The sequence below is a fragment of the Pyrgilauda ruficollis genome, unplaced genomic scaffold (assembly GCF_017590135.1).
Source record: "Pyrgilauda ruficollis isolate IOZ18807 unplaced genomic scaffold, ASM1759013v1 scaffold43, whole genome shotgun sequence".
Classification (NCBI taxonomy): domain Eukaryota; kingdom Metazoa; phylum Chordata; class Aves; order Passeriformes; family Passeridae; genus Pyrgilauda; species Pyrgilauda ruficollis.
The window spans coordinates 11,197,680-11,216,066 of NW_024525823.1; the positions used below are offsets into that span (position 1 = coordinate 11,197,680).

General features: G+C 39.2%; 2 protein-coding genes across 12 annotated transcripts in view; one reads left to right on the forward strand and one right to left on the reverse strand.

Moving 5' to 3' along the window:
* Window positions 1-13,037, forward strand: part of VGLL2 (vestigial like family member 2) — a 28,388-nt gene extending 15,351 nt beyond the window's left edge. For 9 of the 11 annotated variants that reach the window (XM_041478107.1, XM_041478108.1, XM_041478106.1 and 6 more), the window contains 2 exons: window positions 5,958-6,098; window positions 10,204-13,037. The gene's annotated coding sequence lies outside the window, so the exon portion shown is untranslated. Of the gene's footprint in view, window positions 1-5,870; window positions 6,099-10,203 lie in introns of all 11 variants that reach the window. The other 2 variants (XM_041478104.1, XM_041478103.1) reach the window with 2 other exon arrangements.
* Window positions 1,954-18,387, reverse strand: part of ROS1 (ROS proto-oncogene 1, receptor tyrosine kinase) — a 70,122-nt gene continuing 53,688 nt past the window's right edge. Inside the window, exons 43-44 of the mRNA XM_041478101.1 lie at window positions 14,074-14,237; window positions 1,954-3,986 (exon numbers count right to left, since the gene is read on the reverse strand). Of these exons, the coding sequence (XP_041334035.1) occupies window positions 3,841-3,986; window positions 14,074-14,237 (310 nt within the window). The 3' untranslated portion in view covers window positions 1,954-3,840. The remainder of the gene's footprint in view (window positions 3,987-14,073; window positions 14,238-18,387) is intronic.

The following is an 18,387-nucleotide window of genomic DNA, read 5'->3' on the forward strand; positions in this document are numbered from 1 at the left end:
GGTCATCAGTATGTGCCAGCTCAAAAGCTCTTGCAATCAACCCTGAAAAACAGAAATGCACTGATGGCTGGGTGTTACCACTTGCTGTAGACCTGAAGAGAGAAGACTTAAAATTCAGAAGACTGAAAATTCTGACTTAGTAAATCAGTAACATCTGCCATGGCCCTTCACATTTACAAAATAATTTGCAAACATTAATTAATAACCACAGCATTTGTGTTGGGTTGTAGGAAATTCTGATTACAGCCAGAAGTAGAATATTTTTCACCTATTCATATGCATGTCAAGTATGTAGACAAACCAGCTACAGAGACATGATATACCCATGTCTATCCAAGCACAGCTCAGAGTTCAGCCATGGCCGTTTGGGAGCCCAGCACTCCCGGGTTGTGTGTGTGGCATCATTTGCGTGCAGCGTGCTCACCACTGTTGCTCAGAGTTTGTGCTGGCATCAAGGAACACTGAAGAGCCTGAGACAGGAATCGGCTATGGCCCAGAGACTCACCTGGGGCATCTCCTGGTCCGTGCCTGGGAGTACATATCTTTTCTGCCCAGCAGCTTAGAGACTGTACCAGGTTGGAGTTTATTTACAGCAGCTCATTTTGTGTTGTAGTTTAGATTTGCAACCAAAACAATACTGATAACACAATAATATTTTAGATATTGCTGAAAAATGCTTGCACAAAATCAAAGCCTTCTCTGCTTCTCACTCTGTGCTCCCTCCCCAGTGAATAGACTGACATTGGGGGGGGACACAACCAGGCAGATGACTCAAATTAACCAAAGAGGTATTCCATGCCATGAAATGTCATGCTCAGCAATAAAATGGAGGAGACTTAAAGAGATTAGTCCTCCTTTTTTTAGGAACTGGCTGGGCATGGGCCTACCTGTCTCAGGACAAATTTAAGCTAAACACTTGGAGACAGATTTTATACTGCTGTATAAAATCAGCTTAGCTTAACATATCTAACCTGATTTACAGCAGCTGAAAACTGGGTCCACATGTCTTATACCACCCTTTCCTTTAAATGATGTTAGCATCTTTAAATCCATCTATACTTATTTAAAATCTGTAGCCAAGCAAGTCAAGACATTTGAACTCAAAGGTTTTTTTACTCTTTCACTTGACCTGTGATAGGAGGAGGTAAAAACTAGAGGCTAACACAGGCCAGATAGTACCCATTTCCCTGCCCAAGAGAGAATGTGTTTAAGCGGTCTTTCATTCCTACTCTGGCAAAAAAAGCAGCATGAAAACTGCCATCAGACCTGTCTGCTGGAAGGCAAGCAGTGACCTCCTGATAGTGACTAAGTGTTGCTGAGAAATACATGAATAATCAAGAAGAGTCTGAATGAGGAGAGGAAGCAACACCTCAATAATACAGAGAAGGTAAAATCATGAAGATGTGTTAGGAGAAGGGTGAAACAGAAGTATGAGGGATTAAGAAACTCTCTTCAAGTAGAATCATTGGTGGATGCATGGGTGGAGGCTAAGTTTGCCTGCATCAAATTCAGCTTTACCATAACTCAATGGAATAGTTGCATTTGCATGCTTACTTCTCTAAGGCAGGAAAAGGAGTGAGGGACAATAGAGTTTTGGCCAGTGTATGGGTAGGGCCATGCTCAGAGCTCACACTGTATCACTGAGCATGACTCAGATGACTGCAGCTACTGGGAAGGGTAGGTATTGTGTCTTCCACTGAATTCAACAAGTGAATTCACCTGAAATTTGGATCAACAAGTTAATTTTTTATCCTGTCCAAAACATTTTTCATACTATCAGGTACAAAAGGCATAGATAGCTGGTCAATATTCTAAGATTGCATTTATTGGCAGCATATTAAACTTGACACTTCTTTCCCACCCTGCTGTGCTAATTTTTTCATTAAAACTAGGTTTGCCTTGCAACACTAGCAAAATGTGAACACGTACAAAAGGCATAGATAGCTGGTCAATATTCTAAGATTGCATTTATTGGCAGCATATTAAACTTGACACTTCTTTCTCACCCTGTTGTGCTAATTTTTTTCATTAAAACTAGGTTTGCCCTGCAACACTAGCAAAATGTGAGCATAACAAGAATTACCTTCCCCTTTTTCCTTCTGTACTCTTTTGTGTATTTGTGACTGCTTCAAGACCTGGAGGGCATTACTCCTGACTGCTGTCTGTCCCTGATGCTCATCTTTCCCACCAACCCAGTTTACACATGTTGGTTAGGCTCTTCCATAATTCTTTTTTAATGCAGACCTACACAAAACCGAATTGACTTGGGATATCACATCACAGGTGCTCATGAGGCCTGTCAATGGTATTGTCTTGACAAAATTTTGGGAGGATTGAAGATTTCTCCTGCTAAAGAAAAAGCTATTGTATGGAGTCCTGTTGTTCAAAACCTTTGTCTGTGGCTTGCTGACGGAGCAGTCTTCCTGACTTAAGCTATGCACTCAGAACACATTCAGGCGTGGTGGCTACAGAAAAGGGATCCTCCTGGTTTCTGGCCAGCACATGCCATAGGTTAGCAAACATTAGTAATTTTTAAATTACTGAAATGGAAGGAATCACTGTACAACCAATCAAGCAGCACTCAAAGAGGAAGGAAACATAATACAGTATTTATTTGTTTATCCATTGCTCACGGTCTGGTGAGCATAGCGAAGTGCTGAAGTTGTATTTATTAGCAAATCTGTCTTTTACACTAATTTGTAGATGAAGAAAAATATTTATATAATTCTTGAAAGAGCTTTTTCAGGGACTTTGAAGAATCCTAATTCAAAATTAGGAATTTCTATTTCATTTCAGTAAAATGTTGAGACTCCAAAATTTTTTTCATTTGTGTTGAGTCTCCGTTTAAGAAACTTTTGAAGTTTGATTGCAGTGAAGTTGCTTCTTACAAATATACACATTCTGACATCAGATGGAACCTTTACTACTCTCCAGTGTGCCCCATTATAAAATATTTGCATAAAATTATAGCATGTTTTTAGCTTCCTGAAATATGTCAGTGAATAGCTCTGTATAATTTGCAAACTACTGCTCATGATGAAAGGTTAGAAAAAGCTTATTGCTGACTTTTATTCAGTGACTACTTGTATGAAATTTTATTATATACTTTGAGTTGATCTCCAAACACTCCAAGGAAGATTACCTCCTTTTACCCAGTATGATAAAAAATAAACAAGGATGATGAACATTCAAAAAGGAAAGGACAAGAAATGTAAGAAAACAGGACTGTCCAGACTGTCAGATTGCTATGCAACTTAATATGCAAGATGATTACAAACATTTGTTTAAATTAATTAGGGAAACAGACCACCTGCAGCAGCGGACAACCTGGTCACCCTTCTTCAGCTGATTTCTGATTTGGAGTTTGATATTTTTGTTGTTTTTTTCAGTTTGCAAAATCCTGTTTGTGCACAGTGAAGCTAGACTTCAACTGTTTGGTTTTATTCACAAATAAGTGGTCTGTTCTTTAAAGCAGCATACCAGTACTCCCTTTTTGGAAGGACTGCCTTGTGGCTGAGGCACGTGTGAGTGCATAAACTTACCACAGTAAAATCCTTTACTGTCTGATACAAGTTTTTGTGCTTTAAACTATCTCCTGTGAAGCACCCAAACCATGACAAGTAGAAAATCAAAGGCTATGTAATCGCTGTCGTATGCTGATACACACCATTCAACGCCTTATTATGTTTTCTGCTAGTTTTATTAAAGAATTTTTTTGGGTTTGGTTTTTTTTCAGACACCCCTGTAAGTATGATGACATGCAGAATATATTCCTTGGCCTATGTCTTCTTTGAAGAATTTTTTCTCTTCCTTCAGTCTCTTAAGCAGTGGTAACCAGACTTAACTAATTTCAGCAGAATTGATGCTTTCTTCATCTGGGTTGACTTCTTTAACTAGTACCAAATAATTTAAGCCCTCTTGATTCCTTGTTTCCATTAGTGTGGCTGAAAGAATGCTGTCTGAATCTGCACGTGGGATATCATTATCTGCATTAAAAGAAAAAAAAGAAAGAGAAAAGAAAACAAAAGGGAAACATTAAAAAAAAAAAAAAGAAAAAAGAAAAAAGAAAATACAACAACCCAGTAATATACATGTAGTATTAGAAAGCAAACAAAACTAGACAGCTGCTGGAGAAAGTTGATCTAGTGACCTCATAAGAATGATGATTCAATTTTATTTTCTCCTATTATCTGTGTGGACCAGAACTTTAGGTAAATCACTTGGGAAAGGCTGCTTATCAGTGTTCATACCTCCAGAGGCAGCAATACTGTCATGAATGCAGGACTTGCTTCTTTCTCTTCTAAAGAAGCATAAAGCAAAAGTGATTTTAAATCTGAACCTCTGTAGTAACCCTGCTAATAATACTGCTAAACAGTTCTGTAACATTGGCAGTTTTCTATCTACAAAATCATTATATACTCTCTCTCTAGAGGACTAGTCTAGACTTCTGTCTCTCTAGTATTCTGCTCTTCCAGAAGCTAAAACTTGGCAATTCACTGTGTTTTTCATGTTTTAAAAAGCTTTCCATTTTTCCTTAATTTGATGCAGCTTATCTATACATTGTTGCTTGAAATTTATTGCAGGGAATATAAATTTTTAAAAATAAAAAAATTGTTAACTAAGGGCTCAAGCTGTAACTGCTACTATTTTTTGCATTTATTTTTGTAATGCGTAACTTCTTTTATTACACTCCCTCCTTATTTTACTTCATAACAGAAAAATTAAGCATGTGACATTCAGGGTTATCTGTTCAAAGGAATCACAAGCAATGTGCCATTCCACCAGGCAATACAAAATTTATTATGTCACTATAATCACACATCTCCCCAAGCTATAAAGTCAGAAATTTGTTCCACATGCTAGAGCCCATTAGCATAGGAAATATTATCAGGAAAAGCCTGAAAGAGAATTTTGATTTTAGAAACCGGTTAGCAAGGTGGGGTTTGGGACACAGAGCAAACTGTGGTCACATACCACAGAGTCTGACAGCAATGAGAAATCATTTGATACTCACTTTGTCAGTTCAGGGCTATTATGGCCATATTTAGTAATTCAGTTCCAACTAAGCCTTTACTAACCAGTTCAGCGCTTTTTTGTAATTGTTTTTTTGTTTCATTTAATGACAACATTCAGGGACAAGTTGCTTTGGAAAAGACACACAGGCAAATGCTGAGGGAACATTTGCAGCAAACTCTTAAGAGGGAAACCTTAAAATAAGGACCCAAGTAAAACTGGGTATTTACAGACCAGACATATGCCGGCTGACCTGCCTAAGTATAGAACACTAGAGGAGCATTCAGATTTGTTTCCTGTATAAGTATCTGGAACTGATGAGGTGATGTTTACACAAATGTGAGTATGAGGTCACTGAGATATTTTTACCAGATATATAGATACATTACTAATTCTTTCCCCAACAGGTCTGAAGAACTAGAGAATATATAAAATTTTATAATCCTTTTTCAGCTTATGCGCCACTGTGTTTCTCATTACAGAAAAAAAGAGCTAAAAAATCAGACACCTTGCCTTGGTTTTACTTTTTGAGCTATGGGAATGCAATAAGGAAGAAATACTATTTTTGCAGAATATTCTTATCATATCCAATGATGGAGGAAGAATATAATATTGATGACCTTTCTCTTATGACATGACATGTGTAAGATACATTTCCACTTTGACTGTGACATTTTTGACTGTAAGCGCCCTTTCCGTCACTGTTGAGTCATCTCAGTGCAGTGTTCAGCACTGATGAAAGTTTAGCACCATTCTGCTGTACAAGGCAAAGCTACACAAAGATCTCAAGTTATGTAGTACAATGCTTGATTGTTATGTAAGTCAACAAAGCAAGTAAATTATTTTTGCTCATTTAGTTGGAGCAGAAGAATGGATGGAGACACAAAATACTAAAAATGAGTGATTGAAGAAAAAATTCATGATATGTTGTGAAATTCCCCCAGAAATGTGAGGACTAGAAGCACCACCAGCACCCTGGGAAGCCATAAGTCAGTTCAGAGAATTCTGAATAACCTTTGGAAGGCCCTCCCAAAAAATGTTAAGAAATTGAAGGAAGATAGAGAGAAACTGGAGTGGAGAGGCAGGTCAGTATATTTATAAGATATCACTATTTTCTTTTCAGTTTTAACATCGCTAAAATTAGTTGATTGATGTACAGTCATGCTGGGTTATACGTGAGTAAATGCAGGATAAACCATGTGATGTGATCCCCTCAGATTTCACAAGCAAAGCTGGGCTGAGTCAACAAAACACACCAAGAGGAGACGTCCAAGGAGCACCTTCATGAAATCTGAAGTCAAGCCGGAGAGTCAGCTCGGCAGACTTGAATTCTGAGGGGTTGTCTACACTGCAAACTGCTGCATAGTGTAGAGTTACCCAGATTTGCTTTAAACAACCAACCTCAGGGCACGAGGCAGTCTTGCTCTGTCAGTCCTGAGCTTTGTACAGGCTGAGAAGTACCCCACTGAGAAGCAGGATTCCACTGAGCTCTGTGCTATCCCAGGCTGCTTCCTACAGCTAAAATGGCAAGTTCAAAACTCAGCATTGTACTTGCATAGACACGTCTCAGGTCCTAAATGCATGTGGCTTTGACCTTGCTGGATGCTTTTCCTAGTAGAGCCAGGCTTAAAGCTTAAAACCTGTGCTTAGAACTTGTGCATAAAGCACATGTGAGCCAAACTGCAGGTAAACTAATTACAACAACCTCTCTCCAGGGATAGGCAGAAGCTTACTCTGGAGAGCCCCACGTAAATTGACACACGAAACAACGATCGCCTGACTCATACTATAGAGAAATAGAGTTTGCTTGCTTAGCCTCCTCTGAGAAGACCAGCCCTGACCTGATAAAATCTGTGCTTTCCCCTTCCCCATCCCAGAACCTCGGCTGGCTGCTTCCCGTCACAGGGCAGCCGCCGTGCCGAGCCGAGCCGTGGGTCCTGCCTCACAATCGCAGAGTGCCTGTCCTTGCCTGCTTGGTAAACTCTGGGGGCTCACAACATGTTTTGAAGTCCTGCCTGGAAGGGTGCAAATTTTTGTGATGTCTTGATAAGCAGACGAGAGGGTTTTGGTGTTTAAATTCCAGAAGGTGACAACATTTAAGAAGAGAAAGAATGTCAGTAGAAAAGCTGATTGGTTGAGACTGAATAAACTGATCTAGAGATGCTGATCTTATATTACAGCTATTTCAGGGCCAGACCCTCAGCTAGCATAAATTAATGAAGTTCCATTGAAACCAGTGGGGTGTCACCAATTTACACCAGCTAAGTAGCCAGCCTGAGACGTTACTAATTCCGGGTGACATAATCCCATATGATGCTTAGCACCTTCAGTATGGTAAGGTATTTAGAAGTCCAGCCACATTTCCTGTTTCTCAGTAATACCCTCCTCTTTTTCTGGTACATACTCTGTCCTTTGTCACTGCTACACAATGTATGTGGCAGTAAACAAGAGACTGGCTGACTTACTGGCATGGATGAAAGATATACCCCCCAGGAAACACATTCAAGAGAAACACCTGATGACATATCTTTGTTAAGGGTGAAAACAGTGGCTATTGAACCTTGACTTCTTCACCTCAGCCATGTTGGTTAGCTCAAGGAGACAACTCCTGTGTAGAGAGTATTTTTCTGATACCTGATGGCCACCTGGAGCTGGAGGAGCTGTGTTTCAGTTTCTGCACATAGCCAGTAAGAATATAAATAGAACAAATATATATCCGTTTTAATACTCCACTCTGTATTATATATCAGTGGAGATATATCTGTGTTTCCTGCCTAATGAAGCATATGATCTTGCATGGTTTGAGGGTGACTCACTGAGCTTTGCTATTCTGTCAGACACTAAAGGTGTTAAAAGTGAGAATTTTGTTCAACCTGCCTTTCCCCTGCACTAATCTGCTTGAAGCAGTGACTTTCTTTTTATTTTAATGTATTTTTTAGAGAACTCTGTACTGAAATCTGTGTCCTAGTAATTACAGATATAAACCTGCTCCTTACCTAGTTTATTAAAATTTATAATAGAAATGCATTAAAAAAAAACCCTAGTTTCACATTTGCTGGACTATAGAAATAGGAAAGCACTCCCTTTCTCCAGGTTATGAAACACAATTCATTTTACCAAGTTTTAACCACTCAGGTCTTACATGCCCAATTTAAGCTCCTTGCCTAAGCTGTCTTTACAGTCAACAGAGAAAGGAGGAATGAATCACTTTGTGGAGATGCTTAATCCACATCCTTGCCTTTACACATTAACATCCCCTGAGCATGCCTACAAGTCTCTGGTGACTGTCAAACAGCCTAGACACCCAGTGCAAATGCAGTTTTTATGTTTTAGTTGCCTATATCTATCCACATCTGCCTACACAAATGTCAGCTCTTACAGTCTTACACCATCTGATTTTTCCTTTGGTCTATGGTAAAGTATTGGCATAACTTCACTTGCAGCCTCATAAGGCTCATGTGCACCCTCTGGAATCAAACACCATTTGTCTGGAGCACAAATAAGAAATGATTACACCACCAAGTTCCCCTTTTCTTGCATTGTCATAGCCACTCACTCTTTTTTGGAAGCAGCCTTTTCTCTGACCTCTGCAGGTTTTGGGTCAGCCACTCACTAAGCTAAGTGGGGAAGAGGATTACTGAATTTCAGAAAAATACAAAGGAGACTAGATACAAGGTTCTAAAAATGTTGCTTATCAACACATCTGCTTTAGAGAAGCTTCCATTTGCCCAAGTGATTTATTTACATTCAGAGAGGTGTGTGGAGTAGTTTTTAAAAGTAGTTGTTTGAGTTTAGGAAAATAAACTGATTACTCTTGCATGGGAAACAGAAAACAGGTACTCAGCCAGCACAGAGTGCACACATATAATTAATTATGAAATCGCTGATTCTAGCTTTAATATCAAGCCCTCTCAGTGCAAAATATTGCACAGAAATTAAAAAAAATATACAAATGACAATTTTAGCAAGTACCTGAACTGCTGAAGAAATAAATACACTGACTTTGGAAAGAAAAATGAAAAAAAGAAACATTATTATATTCTAACTCTTGTGTCTTGCCACATTTTTCAAGCAATATCTCCAGTTTAGGAATTTTAAAACTAAGGTTTTGAAGCCAAATATGTTTCCTTTCAGTTTTTTGTCTTTTACCCTGGATTTTCTCCAACTGCCTGGTATCATCTCTTGCCAGAGGAGCTTCTTTTTCTGACCAATTGGACATCTTTTCCATATAGGTCCAAAAGGCACTGTGAGGAGTAGCCCTGATAAGAATAGTCCTTCTAGGTCATAAAGGCAAGAAGTCTCTCCAGCTGCTTAATGCCCAGTTGTCTGATGTCAGGAAAGGCGTTTGCCAAATCAAACAGGTGTTTCCATCTGTAAGGGGGCATTCACGGGACCTGAAAAACTATAGTGCTGTCTTATATGTGCAAATGTAAAAACTGACGTCTGAAAATAGATGGTCCAGTTATTTTTACAGCAATGCAGGGCCATCCTTCTAGCATGCTGCCCTTCTTGGAACTGGGGGAAGAATGGACTAACTTTCAGCAATGAGCAGGAACTCTGGTGACAGGGCCTGGGCTCAGGAAATTCCCATTGAATTCAAAACCCACTGGTGTCTCAGTCCTCTGGCTCGATAGTGCTGCCCTCACTCAAATAAATATTGTTACTGCTACTTTAAACCCAAAATCAATGTCTCGGGAAAGCCTGTCAGAGCAAGAAGGAAAAACTCTAAACTGGCAGGTCCTGGTCCCAAGTTTACTTCCCTCCCTTCCAATGCAGCAGCGCCAGGAGGTGCTGGTATTGCTCAGGCGTGTTTATTGACACTTGATGCCTGCTTTAGAAGGGTAACTCTTGCAATAACACAGCATGTGCTGCTTTTGCCATCCCCATGCTACCCTGCTAGCATGCTGTCCACTAGCAGCCTGTCTGTATTGGTTTACCCACACTTGCCATCTCTGTGTCATACCGCACTGGCATTAAGGTTATGGGGAAAATCTAAAGTTTTTCAGCTCTCCCACATATGAAAATCACCAACAGCATGCAGGGACCTGCTAGAAGTGTGGCTACCCATGGGTAGGTAAGACTCAACAGAATTTGGAAGACGTATGATTCTCTGTAAGGCTAAGTATCTTAGCTATTTTGAGGCATGTAATTTCACTTTGCTTGACATTTGACTCTTTCTTTTGAAACTAGGTCACCTGGTGAGAGCAAGCATTTCTTGGCTGGAGGCTCCTGGCTGGAGTTTCATTACACACAAAGGCCAATGACCGTGTAGCATTTTTGGAAAATATTGTTGAGAACAATCCATCATGGAACAGACTTTTGGACTATTTGTTTTGGTTGTCATCTTTCTACTACTACTACTGTGAACACAAGAAATACTTTACTTAGTCCCAGCTAGAAATGAATACAAATTTTAAAAATCACTAACTTATTATACAATGTGTTACAATTTACAGTCTGAGACATATTCCATGCCCCAAACTGTTTTTGACAGGGTCATAGTGGAGCACACATTTTAGTCTGGAAACTCAAGTAGAACCTGAATGGCCTTTTTTTGCTTAAATCAATCTCACTTCTGGAGTCCACGTCTTACTGAATTCCACCACATGAGATTTACATGGCAGGCAGAAAAAGGCAGAAAATTAATTCAAGGCTGGAGAGCTATAGAAAATTGACATGCATGTGTCCTTGATCAGAAAATCCAGCAACAATAAGACATCACGAGGAATCTAGAGCTTCAATCAAGTAAACAGCATAACATTTTAATGGGCTTATTAAGACTGTGCTTGGGCAAAGAGGGAGACAACCTACAGGTGAATTATAAATATACAGGAAAATAAGTATGGCATTTTACATGTAAAGGGCTTGTCAATTGTTTAGTCTTTTAAAATACATTTAAATGGAAGGATGATATGCAGATGAATAAAATTCAAGCTACCCTGTTTCCTGAAGGGTATTTCCTATATGAGAATCACCAAATGAACCTGAGGAGAAGTTAAGAAGGACTTTTGAGAACTGAAGCATGAAAACATTGAATGGGAGCATGAAAACAGTTGCTCTGTCTTCTCCTCCCAATGCAGATCCAGCAATGGGTCTGTGGCAACTGACCAGCTGCAGCTGGGCAGAACCTATGGAAAGGGGAGAATGAGAGGAAACCAGAAGAGGGAACATGACAGCTGGTGGGGAAAGGTCCAAGGCTCAGGAAGAGAGTGTGCCAAGTAGAAGTTCTGACAGCCAAAGCTCTGCCTACTCTGAATTGCCCTGCTTACCACAGTGGGCCAGATTTTACCAACCAAGGAGTTATAAGCAGGGTTTAATGGAGTCTGATTTTAAAAGTGACTGCTGTGAACAGATTCTCTGACTGAAATTACGTTACGGAGTACAGAGCTATTATTAAAACCACCCTTAAAGTCCATGACCATATACGACCATATTTTCTGCACTAAACTGATTTTTTTCAAATTTTTGTCCTTCAAACTGACACTTTTATGGAAGCCTCAATCCATGTTTTCCTTTGCAACTTAGTAATTTCTAAGAATGCATCTTTTGCTCCTGGCAAATAAACAAAACAATGGTCTTTTTTCTAGGACCTCTGCTGTGTGGCAGAACCTGAAATTTTGGCAAAATAATGTTTCTTACATTAAGAATGTGTATTTGTCATCCCAGTGAAAGTAATTATTAGCTTAGATTGAGCAAGTTAACGGCTGGAGAAAGATCAGGCTTATCTGACACATGCTAAGCAGAGACTTGCTCTGAAACTGAAACTCATTCATGTTACATCTGTGCCAGGTCTATTCCACCACAAACACAGTAACCAATCTTCCAGCCCCTTTCCCCAGTTCCAAGCAGCAGAAAGGTAGGTTTCTCCAGAAATTTCAGCCCTGCTAAAGATTTTGACAGATATTGATGTAATGCCACAAGAACTTCTTAACTCTGTTAGTTTTCATGTCTCTGTTGCCTGTGGAGTTAGGGAGCACAGAGATGTCTAAGTGAGGAAACCAAAGTAGCTCAGGAGTGGGTGCAAGCAATGGAATCAGTACAGCCCTGTGTCCAGTGGATGCTGTGCTCCTCTAGCCATCTGAAAATGAAACATCTGGTCTGAGATACTATAACTGAAATGTTGTATTTCGGACACTATCCTGAGTAATGTGTTTGGGGGGACCCTGCTTGAGCAGGGATGTTGGAGCAGGGATGTCACTTCCAGTGGTCCCTTCCAGTCTCACCCACCCTGTGATTCTTTGTGAACCAAATTAAATATGGCAAGTCACCTGGATGCCAGCCACCATCAGTGAAGAGTAAGGCAAAAGGTGACCCCTTTCCTGCTGTGATACATGCCCAAAAAACAGGAGCTGTCACTTTCTGCTTCTGACTGCAGAGCTACATAGAAGAGTATCCTAGATGAGGCTCCTAGCCTGTAGACAGCTGCATTTAGGTGAGATAAAGTCCATCCAAAATGTAAGACCTATTAGCTTGGGCATAGTGCCTAATTAATTGGCTGTAGTCCTTTCCTGAGCTAATGCCAGGCTTACATTTGTGCCAGACTGAGTATCTCTTTCCTGAATGTCATTATTGAGAGCTAAGATACCCTTAAAGAAACTAAAGAATTACACTATATGCAAATTGTTTTTCATTATTGCATAAGAGTGCAAAATAAGCTGCTAAAAAACATGAAATGATAGATTATCTGTGCTAGACTCTTCATGTCTTTATACAATTTTTAGTCTTGCAATGTAAACATGCCATGAACAGACTGGATTTGACATAAAGAGAAATCACAATGGAAATAAACTGACATTTGTAAAGCTTCACCAAATGATAAAGATTAACAAAATATCAAATTAAGTGACAATTGAACAATGCCAGTGAATTGAATATAGATAGTATCCTGAAGAAAAATGTCTATGTGGTTGTGTAATTCCTGGGATGGATCAGAAAGTTTTCAGGAAAACATGAAGTACTGAAGTATCAAAACTGTTTGTGAATCAGGGTCAGTTCCTAGTTCAGTAATAATTTGTGAAGGAAAAGAAAAAAAAAACCACAAAAATCACCTCCAAAACACAAAATCTTTAGATATTTTAAAAACAGTCAGGTTTCTAAACCTGAAAAAATTAGTTATTTTACCATTCAATATTTTCATTATAAAACCATAGCATGCAAACAGAATAAATGAAAAAAATAATCTGTGAAATAAAAGTGAAATATTTCAAGTGATAAAAACTTTCTTTTTTGTAGAATCCAGATCACATTTTTACTAATATTGTTCATTTTTCTCAATATTTCATTAGTCAAGAATTACCGCAGGATGTGTCTAGATCACTATTCAGGCCCAGCCAGGATGTCAATTTTCATATTTAGATTATTTACATCCCAGCTGCACAGACAACTCCAAATTTAGCATTACCTTTTTTCTTAATCCCTGCCTTCACAACCTTAATAATGTTCTTATACAACTGAGCTGTGTTGTGTCCCATATCTTTTGCGTGTCTTCCCTAACATCACTTAGTTTATTTGTTCACAGCGCGCAGAGCATTGGCAAGACCTGAATCGATCGGGGCTTGGGCTTGGATAGAGGCTGCCTTACTGGGGTGCCTAAATGATGCCTCACTTGCAGGTGGCTGCTGAGCCAGTACTCCTACAGGAGGTGCCTAATGGCCATGTTTAGCTCATGGAGAGGACATTGATGTCTTTGAAATTTTGACAGATTTCCACATGGAAGATTTCTAAGACTCTCCTTGCTCTGCAAGGAACTTAGGCATCTATTTTAGAGGAACAGTGTTGTGAAATACTAAGAATTCAGGTGCGAATTGGATGTCTCCGTGAGTCAGGCTTAATTACTCAGCCTCATCTGGGCCTTTTGCTAGCTAATCTTGTACATCCTTCATCTAATTCGTTGTAGCTCCCAGGCACAGAATGAACCTTTACAAGTTCAGTATGACAGAAATAAATCTTTGCTGTTTCCATGTAACAGACAGAGGATTTGAGGCAGTGACAAATGCAAGGAAAAGCACTTTGCTTATAGGGCAGAGGCCACAAGAATAGCAGGTGCTGGCCCAGACTCACCTTCAAAAGCTTCATTGATGACTCCAGCTGATGCCTCTCTGTTTTCAGGGCAGCAGATGAAGGACAGTGGAGAGTGTCTTATCTCTTGCAGTTTGTCATGAATACAAGAGAAAGTAGGTCTGTTGTGAGGTTCTTGGGACCAGCATCTTGTCATTAAATCACATCTGAACAAAAATTTAAATGCAAACAAAAATGATGATAAGAGTCATTCATCTCAGCAATTACCATTAAACATCTGTGAGCAATGTTTGGTCTGAAAACTTTCTGTGTGGTACAAAGATCATCATCAGCTGCTGAGGCAATGAAAAACAAATTAAAGATCAAATCAAAGTTGAGAATAATTACTTTTAAACATTTTAATTTTTTTGAGATGGATATTTTTGAGATTGGAAGCAGATATAACATTTTAAAAAAATACACATTTGCCATGAATATCTACTCTCCCTGAAGAAGTTAGGAATACTTTCTAAGAAAGCAGACAAGGAAGAAATTCTCTCACAGAAAAAAAAATTATATAAAAAATTTTTAATAATTAAAAAAAAAGGGGGGAAGTGTAAAATCAGAAATTAATGTGAAGTTTTCAACTTATTTAATCCTTCTTCATCTCAGGCTACCTCACTTCAGGAGAAGTTCAAGGCAAACCCTCCAGCACAGGGAGAGTTAATTCCAACTTTTACCTCCAGATCAAAACAAATAGGAATAAGTCTTCCAAAGGCAAACATGGTAAGAATTACCTCTGTGTACAGGGATTCTAGCCCACCTTGTACAATACTATCACTACCACTTAGTGGAAAATTTACCTCTTGTTTATCTAAATGATAGGGCTGGTTTTTATTCCTTGCTCAAGGTGAGTTTATGCTGCACAAAACCAAATCCTACAAAAGCCGGGGAAAGACAGGCTGAAAACCAAAACACAGCCAACACCTGGACATGCTAATTGTTGGGAGTGGAAAGAGGTCTCAGAGTCTCAAAACCAGAGAGCAGCCAGTGAAAGGCTGGTTCAGGAAGCTGCATCTGGAATGTGGAGCATTTACCTCTAAGCCTTAAGTTCAAACCCTCCCCTGACAAACATCTCCCCAGACCTGCTGCTATGTGATACCAGGCGTTAATCTGTTATGTGAAATGAATTGCCTTGCTCAGATCCTCGCTTATCTGTCTTAAAAAGATGACTGCTGTCCTTCACCACAACTGGGCATCTTAAAAAGCCCTTAATGACAGCTGGGAGGAGTCACTTGTCTTCTGATTTTTCAATGGTATTTTTCATTAAAATGTTAGTATAAATTGTTTCAAAGCCGCTTTTCATCAACCTGTATTCTTGTGGTTTTCAAGTTGAACAGAGTAACTATGTTTTTTTTCAAAAGGATTCCATGAAATTTTGAAAATCCATTTTAAGAATTTAAAAAGTGGTATTGGCTTCCTAACACTCTGAATCACTTCATCTGATAACTTTTAGGTGTACTGGTTATTGATGACACTGGAAATATAGAAGGAAAAGAACTGAATAGGTCTCAAAATAAGGTTAAATAACTGGTTTTCCTTCTGCTGCCAGCAAAGTGTCTGTCACACTGAATTCCAGCCTTGGATTCTGGAAGCCAAACAATCTTCTTTCTGGTCATGCTTGTTGGTAGGATATCCAGGCAAAAAACCATGAGTTCAGGTGCTGTGTTTCATCAGGTTTGCACTTGGGCTCTCATGAGCAGAGCCTTGTGGAAGAAACAGCCAGCCACTGACCAGGAAAGAAACAGAAAATGATACAGAAATCATAGACTCATAGAATGTTTTGGGTCAGAAGGGACCTTCAAGGATCATCTAGACCAACCCACCAGCCATGTGCAGGGACATCTTCCACTGCATCAGTTGCTCAAAGCCCCACCCAACCTGGCCTTGAACAGCTCCAGGGATGGGGTATCCACAGCTTCTCTGGGCAATATTTTCAGTGTTTCACCACCCTTATTGTAAAATAATTCTTTCTTATACACAATCTAAATTTACCATCTTTTCATTTATGTAACAAGAACATCGCAAGTGTGGAATATGAATTTTTTTGTTTTGTTTCCTATGACCAATCTCTGCCTTTCTAAATAACTATTTTTATTGGACAATCTGCTTTATAAAGCCATTCAGTTTTGCTGTGGAGTCAGGATATTAACTTCTGCCAAAACTGTAATTCAGTACTGTAATCTTCTCATTTTAATTATATTCTATGTTTTTATTTCCTAAATCAAATTATTTGGTGATTGGCTTAAAGTATCAGTACTGGTATTTTTCACTAAGTGGTTAATTCAGATAGGCTTTAGGTTTCTAATGGCAAAAACTTTCATGCTCTCTCAGAATATATCTGCAAATTTTACGTGTACAGCTATTTGTGGCACGACATTTAGCTTTTGAGGCATGCTGTGACATCCAAAGTTTTAAGTCATATGGCACAAACTTTCATTAGCTCCAAAATGCATGAGTATGAGACCAGTCAAGAGGGAGAAAGAGAGCTTAACATGCCAAAATACATATAAGTGACAGATTGAACATATTCTTATATTTTTGGGGAGCCAAACATGGGCTAGCAAATAGTGCATCACTTCAGCATGAGAAAGAGACCCAGAGGATTCCCCTATTCATGGGGAAATCCTGTCAGGAAGAAATGGAAAATTACAGTTCCAAACACAACATTGGCTAAAGGATTATGTTGGGTTCAAGAGCTAACATTTACACTAGATGTACACCTACAAACTCACACTTCACACCAGTGTTTTATCTGGGGGCAACAACCAAATGTCCAACAGAGCTGCTTATGTAGGGCTGGTTAGAATTTGAGAGCCTGGAAAAGTAAAGAATTAATATTCAGTGTTGGATATTGGAGGCAGAATGTGAACATTCCTGAAATTCACTATAGTGCACAGAAGCTACAAGCATTACCAATTCTTTTCTCACGTGAAATGGGAAATACAATTTATGTGTGATTATCTTAGAAAATGAGAAAATTTATCATTATAAAAAGCCCTTGATTTCACCTAATGCATTCTGTGCAAGGCCTTCTTCTCTCTCACTGTCTTAATCCTTCCAGGGGATCATTGCCAGAAACAAATAGCAAAAAGCTGTTAGTTACCAAATTAAAATTTCTTATCAAAGTTGCTTGTGTAAGTTTGAAAAGGACTGAGCATTCCTGAAACTGCAATTTCAAGTCAGCAAACGTCCTGGTGCTTATACAAGTTCTGTAGACTGTAATCCACGGCCTTTGAGGATTTGTTAAATTAGCTCAGTTCAGTCCAAACCTTGGCATTCTCTTGCATGCAAGCCTCATACCCACGTGGCTGTGCCAGATGTGGATTTCTGACTGCAAATGTATTTACATTCATAGATCTAATTCATGTTTCAATATATGTGTCTCATTTATACATCTCCAAGACCCTTTTTCAATTCCTTACCAAGCTTTACCTAGCCACAGTTCTCTGGGGAAAAGTAGTTCCTGGAGTAGCAATTTATGGAGGCAAGGGGAAGAATTTTTCCCGCCTTCCAAATAAAAAACCAAACAAACAACCCACTTCCTTCATGCTTTTACACCCTAAGGTTTCTGTGCCAGCCCTACTTGCACTTGCAGTGTAAACCTATCACAGTTTCCTAAACACTTCTCAGCTGAAGTACTTTGGCCTTTGAACTCTCTTCCTATCAGTGATGGTTTGTTTTGTCAAATGACAATGAGCAAGCCAAAGTGCTGAGGAGACAATTACTGACTGCTGATGTCCTGATGCAGGTTCAAAACCACAAGGAGGGAAGCAGGAATGTCAAGAATCCCGGCATGCCATTAATGACCTAGCAAAGCAGCAAAAAGCTGTTTATGCTACTGACAGAAGCTGCATGCAGGTGCTGAGTGTTCACCAAATGAGATAAAAGATGGTACAAGAGTCTAAGCTCATCAGCTCTTTGGCTTTCAGAAACTACTATTAGGCACTGATCCTACAAGTTACAACAGGCAGACTAGTATGTAGGACCTATCTCCTGTGCTAAATTCAAGATCTGGGACCTTAAAAATTATTTCAAGCAAAGTTTTCTTGATTTTTCTGAAGATCTAGTCACTTGTTTTAGGGCAATTTTTGAGCCTTTGCTTAAGTTTGAATGTCAAACTAGTCCACGGATATAGCTGCCTCCTGTGCTTTTTTATTCACAGGACAGATGTCAGAAATTTTTTGAGGAAACCTTTCTCAGCAGAAAATATTGCAATTAAAATTTCTTTGGGCTTTCATTTGTTCTGTGACTTCCAGTTCTCCCTCTGTTAATAAAGTAAAATTCTAATCTCTTCTGTTCTTCAGTTCCTCCAAG